Source organism: Aythya ferina, assembly GCF_964211825.1.
Source record: "Aythya ferina genome assembly, chromosome: 4".
Lineage (NCBI taxonomy): Eukaryota > Metazoa > Chordata > Aves > Anseriformes > Anatidae > Aythya > Aythya ferina.
In genome coordinates this window covers 48569730-48584566 of record NC_140300.1, presented here as the reverse complement: position 1 = coordinate 48584566, position 14837 = coordinate 48569730, and the positions used below count along the sequence as shown (strand labels likewise).

Sequence of the window (14837 nt, the reverse complement as noted above, 5' to 3'; positions counted from 1 at the left end):
TGTCTCTTCTGCTACAGAAAGACAAAGAACTTCAGAATGTATTGGACAACTAATTGAGTTTTTATTTTTCTTCCCATGCTTAAACTTAAGCCTCTAGACAATTAAAAAAAAATCAAATGTGAAGAGACGAGTAATTCCTTATAAGTAGAAATGCAAGAGAGATCTCTAAATTTAATCTTTCTTTGATTAAAAAGGATGGATTATTTTTCAGGCTCAGTCTCATAATCTGTAAAATCTTTGTTATCGAGGGTGATTTTTTGGAGCTTCAGGGGATATCTTTGCTTCTACTTTTATGAGCCTTATTTTGTTAAGTAGTTCATAATATGAAAGATTATTTACATTGAAGCTGCCCTGTAATTGTTAAGAATAAGTCTGTTGCAAGATAAAAAGTGAGTAAGTGTGGAACATAAACCTATATTTTTGTTACTTTAAGGATTTGGAAGAAATGCTTATGTGTTTGTGCATATTTTGTAGAAGACGTGCGTTAGTTTAAGATTAATTTGCATGCAAATCTATGAACATGACCACAAGTGATATTTCTCTCCACATCCACCTTGAGGTGACCGTGTTCTGGAGGTTCTGTATCTTCAGAAAAATGTATAAGATGCAAATTGCTAGTAGTGTGTCCAAAAGCTTGACTAAGATAGTCAGAGTTTGGAATGCAGACAGCTTTAACAGCTGACTGCTAAATTGTATTGCCTGTTAAAACATTTTTTTTCCTTTCTTTCCTCGTAAAATCAGAGAACTGTGTGTGTGTTTTCTTTGGTGTTTTTTTTTTTTTTTTTTTTTTTTTCTCTGAGTGTTAGGTCTGACTTGGGTAGGGTGATAAAGAATAAAAGTGCTGTGTTATGGCACTTTAATACCATGTTTAGAGAATACTTTGGTAATTGCCCCAATCTCTCTTTATTTTATTAGTTAGCTATATAGGGGAATTTTATTACCACAGGCTTTATACTTACATTATATGTAAGTATCATTACTTACAAATTATTGACAATCTTCATTTACTCTGAGATTCCCTCTTTTTTTCTTTAAATTTTGTTCCTACACAAAATGTTCCCGATCAAAATCAAAAACACAAAATTACTGAAGAAGTTTGTATTCCAGGAGTGTTGGATAATGAGTAATGCAAATTTAGTGTCTTGTTCAGTCAGTACACTTACAAGCTGTTCTTGCTAGAAATATTAAAATTTGTCTAAGAACTGCTGCTGAAGTACTTCATTTTTTTTATTATTTTTCATAAAAGTCTAGATATTTAAAAAATATATGAGCAGATACAGTTCATGCTGAGGTCATGTTCAGTGTTATTGCCCTATTAGTGTTAATAGTAGGCGGCGATCAGTCTCCCTACTGCTGCTCTACCTCCAGCCTTCCCCCCTTCATTCCCCACCTCATCTCTTCCAGTATATTCCTGTTTCGAGTGAAACTTTAGGCTATTTCTGAGTACTTACCAAGACTGTAATCCTGATGTTCCATAGGCCTTTCATAGGTGATATGATGAAAAATAAAGCTGTAGAGTTGGTATGGTTATTGACAAAATCCTCTTAAATAAAAAGGTGGGGGGACAGATGGACTGTTGACCCCAGAAATCAGTGTCAGTTATTCATATTCAAGGAATTGACTTATTGTCTCCCAAACTAGCTGCCACTTTGTTTTAAATGTCATGTAGAGAATGCTGTAAGTTATGATAGAAGCCATGAATACAAACTATTGTTGAGAGGAGAGTCTGTGTTTGGCATCGAGGACTCAAGATACAAAATCCCTTTGTGCCTTCCAACCTCAGGCCAACTAGAGAACGGGGTGATTCACATGCTCATGAATTTCTGAAGTCTCCAAGTATGATGCTTCTCTAAACTGATTCATCAGAAGAAAAGTGGATATTCTTGCCAGGGTTTTACATACTAAAACACTTACTTAATTCCCAGATATGAATAAGGCAAATGTGGTCTGAAACTTGATCAGTTCTTGGTTCTGTTCCTTCAGTTGGAAATATGTATGAGGAATGCTAAGTGACAGCTTGAAGCTTTATTTATGATGACTTGCCTTAAAAGAGAAGTCAAAAACATTTTGCTTTCTCCAATTCTTAAAATAAAAATCATTTTCCTTTTATTTGTTCTTTTCTTTTATGTTTGTCTAGAGTTTAATCAAACAAAAACAAAAACATTGTGACTGCTTTGGCTGCCTTAGGTGTAATATATTTTTAATGATATTTCTTCAAACGTGGCTTTTTAAACTTATGGCTATGATAATTTAAATGCTTCCTGACTTGCAGAGTAAGTATTTGCAAATTGAACAAGGGACATTTTGTTTTCCATAGTACTGTAGACGCTCTGTGAATGCATAGATATTACACTCTGTCAGGTGAAAATGCAGAGTATGCTAACTTTGCTGTATTGGTACATACTTTCCTATAATCACGTTGTGCTATTTGTCAAATGTGGACTCCTCTATTGTCACATAAGCAATTCCAATTAAATTGCTGAAAAAAGATTAGCATTCATGGGCAGATCACTTGTCCTCTTGATTTACTTGTTCTCTGTCTCTCTTAATATTGAATATGCTGGGATGCTTATCTTCTGCACTAAATTGTATGTCCAAATATAAGAACCTAAATTCATCTTGGACTAGTTTACTGTCTAAATCTAAATGCTTGGATGGAAGAACAGCCTTCAGAAAAACCCGGTGTTTTTGTGACGTCTCTGTCCTGTGAATGGGTTGGAAGGTGTGCAAGTTCATAAATAAAAAATAACACAGAACAGCACTTGTTAACATTCAGTAATAACTGAACTGAAGGTAAAAACTATGTCTGGAGAATGAACACTACCTGTGTCGATGTCAGTTGGAATTTTACAATTGACTTCGATAGGAGTTGTGTATGCAATGATACATGTACATGTAAATACATGAGTTGTTTTGGATTAGTTAATGGTGTATGGTAGTTAACGGAGACATTTATAGAACTTTTCATTAGGGCAGAAAACTTGCTTATTTATTGATATGATTGGTATATGCTAAACATATACCAATATCACTATCAATTTATATTACGAAAATCATTTTCCCTCATTTGAAAGTAGCTGTTTTTCATTCAGACATCATATTCAATTATAGTACTAAAACAAAGTCCCAAGTGAAGTCTCAAATCAGTTTTTACTTTCACAACAATATACAGCTCTGTACGTTGTACCACACACCTCAATAATTTAGAGCAGTTGTCAGTTTGAGAACTTTATCTTCCACTTCAGAAAGCAGAAACAATAACGATTTATGGGCTTCAGCCTCAAACTGCAGCAGTTCTATCACTCCAAAGTCCTATAATTCTGCGGTGTGTGTACATGATCAGTACTGTGAAGTATGCTTGGATATCGTAAATCTTTATTTGATGTTAGCAGTAGGAGAAAGAAATTGGATTTAAAATAGTTTTTATTAATTAATCTCTGTTGCCTCTTTATATTTATGACGTGTTGGTACAAGGAGTAATATTTTCAAAAATTGATTGGAAATTTAAAATTTTTGATTAAGTTTGCACATTTCAAGTCTGTTTGGTGCTTTTCAAAGTTACGCTCACCAATACCAGCCTGGCCTAAACTGTTTCATACGTGTGTATGAAAATGGCTATAATATAGTTAGATAAAGTATGTCTGAGGTGAGTGAGTATAAAGTCTTCTCAGCGTTGTGCTCAGATTGTTGTAAAACAATATAGCAAAAGGATTTGTCATATCAAAGCCAACTTTCATGGCTGCATGCTTTTTGTACTGTATTGGTCTGTGGAAAAAAAAGGGGGATCTTTGCTGTACAAGAAATGAAAGAACCAATGCACTTTTGTCTTGGTTCTAATAATCTCATATGCTTAAGCAGAAAAAGTGGTGAGAATTGACTTCTGCCACTGAAGTGAAGAACATAGATTCTCAGTGGTTAGGAGAATGTGTGCCAAGCTGGAGTATTTACTCATTTAGCTCATTAGCTCTTCACTAAAGAAAATAAATCTAAAACTACTAAATTATGCATTGCCATTTGTTTGTTCATATTTTTTTCTATGGGGCAGCCAAGTACTTTTCAACTCGGCTATGAGAATAGGGAAGGAATCACAAGGAGTGAGATTACAAGGAGTATATGGTATTTGTGGATTGATTTTAGGAGTTGTTGATTTGGAGTGTACAGCAAGAGAATAAAATGAGGTAACTGTGAAGGGCTGTGTCTAGTCCCACATTTGGTGATATTTTAGTATTTTATACTTATTTGATGATAAAATTATGGTCTCAGGCTTCCTGCATGATCGAGGCATTAGTAACTGCAAGTGAGAATTTCATTTTATTTTTTCATTGTACCTGCCCTTCTTGTTATTAGATGACGCTTTTAATTACGGTTAATTGAACACATGACAATGACTAAAAGTATGGTTGTAAAAAAAAAAAAAAAGTTCCCACTTCCATTATATAAGACAAATACCTTACTGGATCTTGCATGCAATTAAAATATACAGATTCTATGTAGCTTTGAAATATTAGTTACATTTTTTTGTATTTGCCAATGACCTAAAGCAGGCCATTAATTACGAGAAAATGAATAATTTTCTAATTCATTCTGGAAGTGCTAACTTCACAAATCCAAAATGCAGTTTTGTATGGTCACTGTATCAGTGATACCAGCTTCTTGAAAAAAAGTAGTACCAGAATGGAAAATTACTGCTGACAGACTTGATGGTCACAGTGCACTTAAAAAGCACTGTCTCTTTGCTTTGCTGATATTGTTATTTCTTCTTACATTGCAGTGATGCATTGTCACTGGCCCTCCAGTACTGTTAAATTACCTGCATTCATATGACTTTTTTATTTAAGTAAATCTTGCGCTATTAGGAATCCTCTGTAGCTAGAGGAGAGGTTTTGCTAGACTTTTCGTTAATAATAATGACTTGTCTTATTTCGCTTCCACTCACATCTGTGCATCTATGCATGTTTTTTTTTACCTGTGTGTGTGTCTGTGTGTGGTGTTTATTTATTTATGTCTTCCCCCTGCTTCTGTGTTTTGTTGTTGTTGTTGTTTTGTTTGTTTGTTTGTTTTTGTTGCTTTCTGTCTTACACTCATATGTAAATGTACCGAAGAGTATATGCTGAATTCCACTAATAATTATTCTGGCTTTTGAACAAGAACTTTGCTTAGTAAGTACTTTCTTAAAAGATTCAGAAAACACTCTGTTGGTAAAACTGAGGCAGCTTAATAAAACAGCACTGTTATGACACAATACAATTTATTGTACGGATTGAAGAGTTATTTTTTTTTTTTGCATTGCATTTTTCTGACCTGTAAGGTCCATAAAACAATTCTTACTGTGAGGACTTGTAAATATTAATAAGAGCCTTACAGCACTTAAAAAGAAAGCCTGTGGGCAAAATATGTATTTGATTTTGTCAGATTCTTTGCATGTGATTTGATAGATCTTCTATTACAATTCGCTTTTTCAGGGTACATGGGTCAAGATGGGCACTTGGGATCGTGTGAAAACAAGTACTGCGGTCTGGGTAGACACTGCGTTGTGAACGGGGAGAGTGGCCAGGCTGAGTGCGTCTGCATGGAGCGCTGCAAGCTGCATTACAAGCCGGTGTGTGGCTCTGACGGAGAGTTCTACGAAAATCATTGTGAAGTGCATCGCGCTGCCTGCCTGAAAAAGCAAAAGGTCACCATTGTCCACAATGAAGATTGCTTTTTTAAAGGTAAGTGTGGCTGTACAAAACACTGCTATTGGTTACGTGTTTTCAAGCAGTTCATTTAAAGTATTATAGAGGCTGCATTGAATGTACAACAGTTAAATGACTCAGGAAGGTAATACCATAAGTATGTTACTCCAGAGACATCTTAGGGATTTTTTTTCCTTTGTATTTATACTTAGTGCTATCTATGAACACCCTTTTTAATCTGAATAAACCAGATTTCTTGTTGGGATCAATCCATAGCAGTTTCTTACAGATGTGGCAGTTGACCACATTCTTCTTAACGTACTTACAGTCCCAAATCCCAAAGCACATTAATCTCTCTTGCAGCAAAAACAAAATTTAAGATTCAGAGGGGTTTGGTAAGGCTGGAGGACCTGTATTTGGTGTTGAAGTTGATGAATAGGTAGACTGGCAGCTAATTCATGGCTAAACGGGTCTTGCTCACTTTGAATTTGGACAATCAAGTTTAGTTGTGTATTTGCCAAAGCGTGCAAGTTAAGCTGCCTTTCCATCTATTGAATTCTGAGAGATGCCAGCCTGAATGTTGAGAGATGTACCTTTGTATGAAACAGCTTATCATACTGAATTGCAACTTGCTCTGTTTTTATGTATTTTGAGCACACCTTGTGGTTTCCTGGAACTGTGCCAACACGTACCTTGATTATGTATGTTTAAGTTTTTGGGCAGATTTGTAGTGTGCTGTTACTGGTTAAAACAGACAGATGGCTTTTGGAAAAGAACAGTTTTGAATAATGCAATTTTTAATGACTCTACCTAGGGGTTGAATTAATTTATATTCTTTTTAAAGGCTGGCCTATTTTGTTAATGTTTTTTATAAGCGGAGGATATAGTTGCATTCTCAGTAACAGAAAACCTGAACTACTCAGTAGAACAAAAATTTGCATGAGCATTAGCTACTTTCACCACAGAAAGAAATTATTTCACTTAAATGAAATTAATCTTTCTTAGATTCACTTACATTGTTATATTCCATCTAAATTTTAATCAGAATTTTCAATGATTTATTCTGGTATAATGTTGTTCAAATGGAATCAGTTTAAAAAATTTCAAAAATTATCTTTTTTTACACTACAATTGTTGTTAAGGAGTTGGCATTTAAATGAAATGTAACTCTTTACTAAATCCAAGCATTCCAGGTTATGCATACATCTTAATACCTTTTTGTTATAACAAAGGGTTTTGTAGTAGAACAGAATAATAATAATAAAAAAAAACTTAATGTGGACACTGTAGAAAGTTGATGCATTGTCACAATGTATATAGACTTTGAATAGCTTATGTCCTGAGGTAGCAGAAAATTAAAATTTAATTTTAGGATCATAGCATATGTCGCTTGTAGGGAATGATTTGTGCAATAATAAAATATGGATGTTTCTGCCTCGTGTCTCAAAAATCACAAACTTTTTTTTTTAACTGAGAATTATGTTTTCCTAAGTAGATTAAAAAAAAAAAAAAAACAACAAACAACAACAGTTTTAGATGATACAATACTGAGAGAATAAATGACAGTAATGAACACAAGTGTTTAAATTTATGTGGCTAATTTCAATTCTTCAGTAGGTGATACACAGTACAAATAAATTCAGAGCATGTTTGTGAAAAATTAGTGCTGCTTTTTCTGAGGGGGAAAATGTGGCAAGATTTATTTACTGATATAGAAATTGAGGCAGTGCCTTAGCTAGAAACATCATCAAAGTGCTGCCTAAAGTTTTGTTAGCTGATCTTAACATTTTAAATTCACCACATTAGTTTCATGTGTACTGTAGTGGAAAATGGAGTATCTGAATGATGTTCAACTTCAGGCAGCTAATTTAGACAGTGGATTAAAAAAGTGGGTTTCTCCTTTTAATCAGTGACAGTCCTCGGAAAAGGACTAGGGCACCCAGCTGACTTCCTTAGAATTATCTTCTGAAAACTATTACTTATAAAGATGCTAAAAGTATTGTAATTTGGATGCTGTATCGAAATGCTTACAGTTAGTATAAAATATTTCATTTTATCTCCTTTTTCTTATTTTATGGTGCCTTCAGTGGTGTTAAGCAGACATGGCTGGGGCAAGTTTTTTCCTTCATTTTGTTTGGTATATACAGACCTTATCAATGTCAAGTTTTGTTTTAGTAACTTCAGCTCATTTGTTGCTGTAGTACAGCATGGTAATGGCAGCATTGTTGCCATTTATAACTACTGCATGTGTTCTCCATCACTCAGTTCAAATCAATTTAAAGTGTGACTCAAGTTACTTCTTTTTCAAAATGGTAGGTATTATTTCCTTCAGCCTTAATTTTCTTTAATGCTATCTTGTTTAACTTCTTGAGGGCTGAGTTTTGCGTGGTGACTTCGGGCTTACACTTGAGGTATCTTCTATGTACTCGAATCTCGCAGTATTAGTACCTGGAGTCACCTGTACTGTAAAAGAAGATTCCAAACTGTGTTCACAAGGATCCTTTCAAGACATTTTTGAGTTAGTGACTAGTAGGCTGTCTTCAGTAAGGCCAAAGTACTGCCAGTTACCAGGTCAAAAGCATTAAAGAGCCAATAGAAAATACCCTCAACAGTGAAATTCCTAGATAGAAAACGTGAACCCCATTGCCACTGGTGTTGTCAGAAGGGCACTGACACATGACTTATAGTTTAGCTAGCATACTCTAGCGCAAATGATTTCATCTCAATGTCTTGCTTATGAGACGAGAATGTTTCAAAAAAGATTTTATATTCAGAAAACAAACATACCTGAGCATTCTTTCACAGAATTATTTAAAAAGAATGAGCCACTCTGAATTGGTGGTGCAGGAAGGTGAATAGGTTCAGTAAGTACACAACGTGCCATTATATGGTGTCAGTGGTCTCTGACAGCAGTGACTCCACATATATTTGTTTGCACAACTTCATGATTACAGATTACGCTTTGTATGCTATTGCTAATCAGGTGACTTCAGATCATGCAAACATGCACTTAATAACTTGATTTTTATTTTTTAAATTTCATCTAGTCTAAAACTTATATTTGCCTTCAACGTTTAGCTCACATTTTGGGTTTCAAATCCTCATACTGGGCTGATTTTCTTGCAAGGAAAATATTTCTTCAGGATGTAAGTTTTAGACTGGGCATTGAGCTCAAGATCAGAAAAGATGAGAAATATTACATATTAAAGTAGTAAGCTTATTATTAAACATTGTAGTATTCTGTGATTGGAAAATAATATTTCACAAGCAAATGTTCTGTCTACCTGATTAAAATCATAACAACAGTTAAAATCTATGAATACTGAAACAAAGTTTTATTACTGAATGATTTACAGTACTAGGTTTGTTTACACTGGAGGAAAGTGGGTTGAGGAGAGACCTCATTTCTCTACAGCAACCTGAAAGGAGGCTGCAGCAAGAAGGTTGTTTTTCTTTTCTGAGGTGACAAGTGATAGGACATGAAGAAGCAGCCTCAAGTTGCGCCAGAGGAGGTTTACATTGGATAAGAGTTTCTTCATGGAAAGGGTGGTTAAGCATAGGAACAGGCTTCCCAGGGAAGTGGTGGAGTCACCTTCCCTGGAGGTATTTAAGAGATGTGTGGATGTGGTACTTAGGGACATGGTTTAGCAGTGGACTTACTAGTGTCTGGTTGATGGTTGGACTTAATAAAGCCATATAATAAAGCAATAGCCTGCAGAAGAGATCTAGAACTTCTTGGAAGAAAAAGAAACTTGAATGATGAGCCAAGGCAAATCTGGTATTTGACAGTGTGAGCTGGGAAGTCTGATATGCTGCTACCATCCTAATTTGGCACTGCCTTTGTTGGCTTGCTGACTACAGTTCTACAGCTGGGTGGTTTCCACATGCTCTGCTTCCAATGACTTGGCTGTTCTTGAGCCATACACTTTGTGTTTCAGAGCAGTTTAATGTTTTGTTGGGAAAAAAGAAGTTAGACCATCTGGCTCACACTGCACTTCATACTGTTAAAGAACCCCTTCCTGGCCATCACCAAGCATAGCTTTAACAAGCCCCAGTGGGTAGCAATTCAAATGGACCAGAACTGCTTTACTTGGTGCCTCTGCCACTGCTCCATGAAGTCTCAGCATGAAATAATGGTTTTGTGCCTAACTTAGAAGGCTGGAGCCATTACTTTTCTTCCTGCAAGTGTGTCCCCAAGAGGGACAGCTGCAGCTCCAAGCCTCTAAAAAGTTTTGTTGAACTTTTGTATAAACTACCAGGGGCTGAATGGCCTGCATGGGAAGTCCAATAGGTTTCAGTTATGTCTGCTTTTTGTGTTAACTTCAGTGATTTGATTTTCCTAAATTCAGGCCAGTAAATCTAAACAGGAGACTAAAAATTCCTCATGACATAGTTAATTTTGTATTTTCTTTGCACCCTGAGCTTCTAAGAGATTTTCATATGAAGTGTATTTCTATATATTTCTATACACAGCAATACACTCAGTCATTTTGGCAAATTGCAATTTAATAGGAGTTCTCAGGAATGTAACACATACGCCTCTGTACTATGACTTTTATAGAATATTGCTAGAATAGAAGTTATTTCATACATAAACTTTAAAGTAACTTCTATATCTTTTTTTCTCATATTAATGCTTTATTTTCCTTTTTTTTTTTTTTTTTTTTTAATTTGGTCTCACTTTTCATTTGGTGGGATTTATAATCAGTTCAGCTGTCTGTAAGCTTAAGATTTCTTTGTCCCACTACTAAAATGTCTAGGTTTCTGAGGACTGTTACAATAGAAACTTTGGTAAGAAAGTCTGCTGCTGTTACTGAGTTGTGCAGAGCAATGAGGATAAGAGCAGATTATGCCCCTACCCCTTTTGGATTTGTTCAAACTGGATCACAATAAGTATGACTGAAAGTATAAAATGGCTTATGGGGGATATGAATGAGGCTTACAAAATCATCAGGGCATGCTGATGGTAGGTATGAGGAAAATTTGCCTTCTATTCTAATAAAAGAACAAAAATGAAGAAAACACAAGCACGTTCAAAACTAACTTTTTACAAGTTTACACAGCAGGTCTCGTGGGTAAAAGCAGCATAGGATTTCATAATCAGACTTTGCAGCTACTAGGGAAAAGCATGTGGGTTTATTTTGTGAATTTTCTGATCTCGTGATTAGGGGAGGGGAAAACCATTTAACTATGCTGTGATTCAGTGGAAGTGAGTTGAAGTGAACTAGATCCCAGCAATAGCTTGCAGAAGAGATCTAGAACACCAATCTAGCCTTCCCAGTGGTTGCAACAGTATTTGTCCAAAGATAACTTTCTTGTGATCTGTGTGCTAGGAAAGTGTGGTCCTAAGAATACTGGTTCCTAAAATACTGACATGTTCATTTAGAAGCACTGATGCCTGTGTTGTCTAATTTGATGTTTATGTACTCCAAAAGCAAACATTAATCTCTGTCATTTTATCGGTCTCACTTTAGGAAATATTTAATCTTTAATACTAACCTTGACTATCCACACTTAATGGTAATCTGTAATCACTTTCAAAAGAGATTTAAGATATGTTAATAAGATTCTGTTGCAGTATTTTCATTGCAAGAGAAATTCTTTCAAAGGTGTTTCTTTTGCTCTGTGGCTGTCAGCTGGCTTCTCTAATTAAGTTCTCAAAACATCATTATTAAAATCTTTCTGAAAGCCTGAATTCCTGAAAATAGCATACAGCCTTAAGTTTGCTGCTGATAAACTGTTAAGCTTCAGCTATCGCTCCAAAAGTATATTCTGCATAAACTGGATTATGAAAAAAAAAAAAAAAAGAAAATATAAAAAAAGAAAAATATTTCAGAACTCTGTCAGAAGGATAGGGGATGAAGAAAGGCTTGATCTTAAACTGTAAAGCTTGACAGAGCACAGCAAGTCTTTGATTTGTATTTAGTAATTCAGCCCATAATCTACGTTTACATTAGTGCAACAATGTTACAGTTTAACTGGATGTAACAAATTTAATGAAGTTCTGAAGTATGTTTTCATGCAGGGAATTGCATTTGCTCTTAACTATTCACAGTAGTAACAAATCATTCACAGAGTGTAAAGAAAAAAAATCACTGTTTTGTTAATGACAGGTAAATAATTAGTTTATTTCAGTATTTCCTGTTGAATGTTGTAGCCAATGGAAAACTGCTTCTTTTTTATTGTTCTATGAAAAAAAAAATCTAAATTTTAGCACTGCTCCTCTAGCCTACTATTCCCACTTGCTTTATTTCCTCAGTTCAATTGTCATGAAATTTGGAAGATTGTCATTGTTTTTCCACAAGCATCTGTTCAAGATTTGTCACAAACTTCTCTTAAATTGCTCCAAATTGTCTTAAATTTCTGAAGTTGTTTAAACTAGCAGAAAGGCAAGGCCTACATATAGAAGAATATCTGCTACTGGATCTGCAGAGTGAAATAGGGTGGAAGATACTTGAGTACATGCTTAATTTAAAAACTAAACATTCAGCACATCCTGTGTTCATTGTTGGCAATACTCTACCACTTTACAGCTGAACCCCAAACTCTACTCTCTTTTTTCCTTCCGTTTTGATTAAATACAGTGTAGGATGGGACAATGACTAGCCTCAAACACTTTATAATTTTTTGACTGGCCAAGGACATACTGCGAAGGCATCTCTTATTTTCAGCAGCTGGAACAGCCTCAATCCATGTGTTTTCATTCCTTCACTACTAGAATAAATGTGCTAATAAACTCTAACTGCTTATACATTCTGCATTCATATAGAGATAAGGAATAACTGTTCTCTACTTAATCCCTGTAAAAAACAAACAAACAAACAAACAAAAATTAATGAAGTTTGAAATTGCTTGTAGGATGTTGCTGCTGTTTGTTAATACCTAAAGAAACGTGTGTTTGTACATAAGACATTTTAATTGGTTGAAGAATGCTTTAATTTTTATTTTTTTTTCTGATTCTAGGAATGAACTAGAATCAGTTGAACCTGTTCAAAGAAACCTATGTTGAAAGCTGCATTGTGAAGCCTCCACTGAATCAGACTAGCAATATTTTAAAGGATTCAGATTGTCTATTTTCTTAGTGTCTGTAGCAACCTATTTATGATGATTTACTTAGACTGTAGGAGCACGAGGAATTTCACTGAAACTACATTTTTTTTTTTTTTCCCCCCCCCGCAAGTAAATGGAGGAGGGAGCTTGGGAAAGAAAAAAAGTAGTTTGAGTGATTTTTGGCTTGAAATGGAAATGCTGTGTTCGCATGAGCAGTTTTACAAATGATTACAACTCCTACATACATATCAAATATAGTGCAGTAGTTCTCCCAGATTAGTGTACGTGGATATTTAGTAGAAAAAGATAGAACCTTGAAATCTCTCTCATTAGAAGTGCATATATTGTTCATACTTTCTCTAAATTGGGTTATTTTTAGCCTTTTAATGCAATGAAGTGCTTCATTCATGGTCTTGTCTTTTGCAGTACCAAATACCGTGCAAAGCTCAAGTTTGCATTTCAATTTGCGTTTGGCTTACTACTGCAGCAATAGCTAAGTGTCCTTTATGGGGCAGAACGTGTGCAACTATCTGTTTTGTCATTCCTTCCACACAGGGGACATTGAAGGGGGAGGGACTCTTTAGGACTGATAGGAGAGTGTAAAGGCATGAGCCAACAACATTCCCTTGCTGGAAAAAAAAAAAAAAAAGCTAGTGGTATAGTGGTATTCTGGGCTGCGTTAGGCAGAGCCTTGCCATCAGGTGATGGAGAGAGGTGCTCCTTCCCTTCTGCCCAGCACTGGTGAGACCGCGTCTGGAGTGCTGGGTCCAGGTCTGGGATTCCCAGTACAAAGCATGGACTTAATGGAGTATGCCCAGCAAATGGTCACAAAGGTATTTAAAGGATTGGAGCATCTCTCGTATGACAGGAGGCTGAGAGATCTGGGGCTGTTCACCCTACAGAAGGTTTAGGGAAGATCTTACCAATGGTTATAAATACCTGAAGGGAGGGTATAAAGAGGATGGAGCCAGACTATCCCCATTGGTGTCCAGTGGCAGGACAAGAGGCAATAGGTACAAACTGGAAGATGAGGAGTTACATCTGAACATCACAAGACCCCTCTTTACTGTGTGTGTGTGTCTGAACATTGGCACAGGCTGCCTACGAAGGTCCCAGAGTCTCCCCATTGGAGATCTTCAGAAGCTGCCTGGATGTGGGTCTGGGCAGCCTGCTCTGGGTGGCCCTGCTTGAGCAGAGGTTGGACCAGGTAGACCCTGAGGTCCTGCCTGCCTCAGCCATCCTGTGATTCTGTGAATGGGCATATCTGAAAAACACCCTCACTTGGACATGTTCTACATGGTTTTGGAGGGTCAGACAATGGTGCACCGTGATCTGTTTCAGCCACTGGTTTCCAGTACTGTCAAGGGAGTGACTGCGTGTTCTCCAAACTTAAAACTTCTTGCTGCCAGCTATAATTCTCTGTAATTGTTCTTACCTGATTAGGTTATTATTAGGGGGACTACGGTATAATGAAGATCGTTACACAATAAAGCAAGCAATTCAACCTTCAGTCATAATTTTATTATAAACAGAGGAATCCTAGTCTTCAGGTGGGCATTTAAGTGAGATACATTTTTTTTCATACAAAACCAAAGCACAATGTTAAATCAAACTGGTCTGTGTAATGAACACTTCTTAAAGTTTTAATTAAAATCATATCAGGATTGTCATTAGGTCTTGAAAAATTGATGGAATGTATTGCTGGCCTTTAAAAATCATTAGCAATTGGATACATATACAAGGCAGTGGCATAATATAATTCAAGGTGGCTAATATATGGTATACCAACTGAAAAAAAGCAACAGATTTTCTCCATTAATTCTGGAAACAATTGGGTACGCAAAAATGATCATAAACATAAATTTCTGAATCCAGCAGCTTAAAACTGGTGGGAGAAGTAAATCTACAGTGGATAAAACCTACCAGATAAAAGCTGCTGCTTGTGGTTTGCCGTTTCTTTCTCCTTTATCATAGTATTATGGAAGTATTTGTGGATCATAGTAAACAAAAAGCTATGAAATTAATGTTTTTCTATTAAAAGAAAGCATAGTGTCATAGTGGAACCTGAAAAATGGGATATGGTTCAAAGTAGCAATCAACACAATTGGCAAT

The 14837-nt window shown here is 35.8% G+C and overlaps 1 protein-coding gene across 5 annotated transcripts in view; it reads left to right on the top strand.

Moving 5' to 3' along the window:
* FSTL5 (follistatin like 5) overlaps nt 1-14837 on the top strand; it is a 428524-nt gene that overhangs the window by 221413 nt on the left and 192274 nt on the right. For all 5 annotated transcript variants that reach the window (XM_084517700.1, XM_084517699.1, XM_084517702.1 and 2 more), the window contains one exon: nt 5463-5711. In XM_084517700.1, the coding sequence (XP_084373826.1) occupies nt 5463-5711 (249 nt within the window). The remainder of the gene's footprint in view (nt 1-5462; nt 5712-14837) is intronic.